Consider the following 1,583-nt stretch of genomic DNA (forward strand, 5'->3'; position numbering starts at 1 on the left):
CAGCAAACGAAGCATATTGCGTACCAGTTGTAATAGTTCGAAAACGTTCTTGCCCAGCAGTATCCCAGATCTGCAACTTTATGCGCCTACCATCAAGCTCAATTGTTCTTATTTTGGAGTCAATCCTTTTTGAAGAATAAAACAGAAAGGTATTTTAGAACCACCATGGTAACAGGATTCATATGATATTAATGATGCACTCGAAAACAACTCTTTTTATACTTTATTAACAACTCTTTTCCTCCCCCATGCCAGGCAGCTCTGCCATCATCCCTCCGAGCTGTGGTTTCCTTCATTTTCATACCTACTCATGGAGTCTTCAGGTATCTGCTAAATCTTTAGAAAACAAGTAAAGAAAGAGTAGTTTTTGTAGTTCCCTCTAATTATTTTCTTTCATGTGTAGATACGGTTCCCTTATAGTCAGAAGGTGTTCAGCAAGGTTCTCCACGGATCTGCTCAACTAGAAGGTCTTATGTGACTCATTTTTGTCTGTGTTCTCATCTCTTCCGCTTTCCCAAGCCTGTCATAACGTTTACATCATTTTATTCTTTTCAGTTTGTAAATATTCCATGTAAACAACTACAACATATTTGGATCCTAACCACTCATTGTATTCATTATTACTGACACAAAGTATGTTCAATTTGATTTGTCTCCCAGGATAGATACTTGTCAGCGGTTGGTGAATAGGATGCCTATCAACCCGAAGCTAGCTGTATTCGAGAGCACACAGGAGAGGTATGCGCGTGTTTATAATTTCACCGCCTCTCCTGTAGTCCACTGCATTTTCATTGATTCATGGTCTATACTTTATACTTTCATTTTTCTCACTTCAGGTTCGAGGTTCTTCTTCGACCCGAGTTGCGATCATCTTATCCAGTGGGTGGTGGCCCTGGATCGTCTTTTCATCAGCTACCCAACCGAAATGTTCCTCAACAGAGTTATGTTCCTGATGATCCTGGCGCTGATTTTATTGCGGATGACCATGATCTGGGGTGCAATAAATCTGTTCGCCGTATGAGGAATGCTTCTGATGATCGCACCGGGGTTGTAGATCACCATAGGAAGAAGTTTCGGTCCTCTCACCGCTCTTCAAAGGAAAAGAATAGTGCAGCTGATAATTCTAGACGATTAACCGATTATTTCCTTACCCAGGATGGCACAGAGGTATGTGCCAAATATTAAATTGAATTGTCATGTTACAAATACACACACAATATCTATGCACATATATATGCAGTAATTCCTGGTGTTGTATTATTCTTCTTGTTGCTCTGTGTACATTACTCACTTCTAAAACCTGACATATGTTCCATGTAGTTTCCTTATTTTTTACATGGTTTACTTTTAGTGTCATTTCCTTTTTCCTTGTATATACTCAATTTTACACATCATTATACATGCCAGGCTCCACCAAGACCCAGAAACTTCAATGTTGGTTTGGATGACATGACTAATGTCCCTAAGATTCGTATTCCACATTTGCGTGATCTCTTATCCCGTCTATTGGGTTGTCTCACTGGTCACCCCTTGCAAGCATTTAATGAATTGTTCGACCAGTTTGACCAAACCTTATCTGAGAA

At 39.7% G+C, this 1,583-nt stretch overlaps 1 protein-coding gene across 1 annotated transcript; it reads left to right on the forward strand.

The window, feature by feature from the left end:
- The first annotated feature begins 232 nt into the window (after window positions 1-232).
- LOC111258454 lies at window positions 233-1,185 on the forward strand. Its single transcript, XM_022829721.1, has 4 exons — window positions 233-323; window positions 404-467; window positions 666-738; window positions 837-1,185. Exons 1-4 carry the CDS (start codon window positions 249-251, stop codon window positions 1,183-1,185), a joined length of 561 nt encoding a protein of 186 aa, XP_022685456.1. The 5' UTR covers window positions 233-248.
- Window positions 1,186-1,583: the final 398 nt, after the last annotated feature.

Source organism: Setaria italica, chromosome IX, assembly GCF_000263155.2.
Source record: "Setaria italica strain Yugu1 chromosome IX, Setaria_italica_v2.0, whole genome shotgun sequence".
In the NCBI taxonomy this organism is placed as follows: Eukaryota; Viridiplantae; Streptophyta; class Magnoliopsida; order Poales; family Poaceae; genus Setaria; species Setaria italica.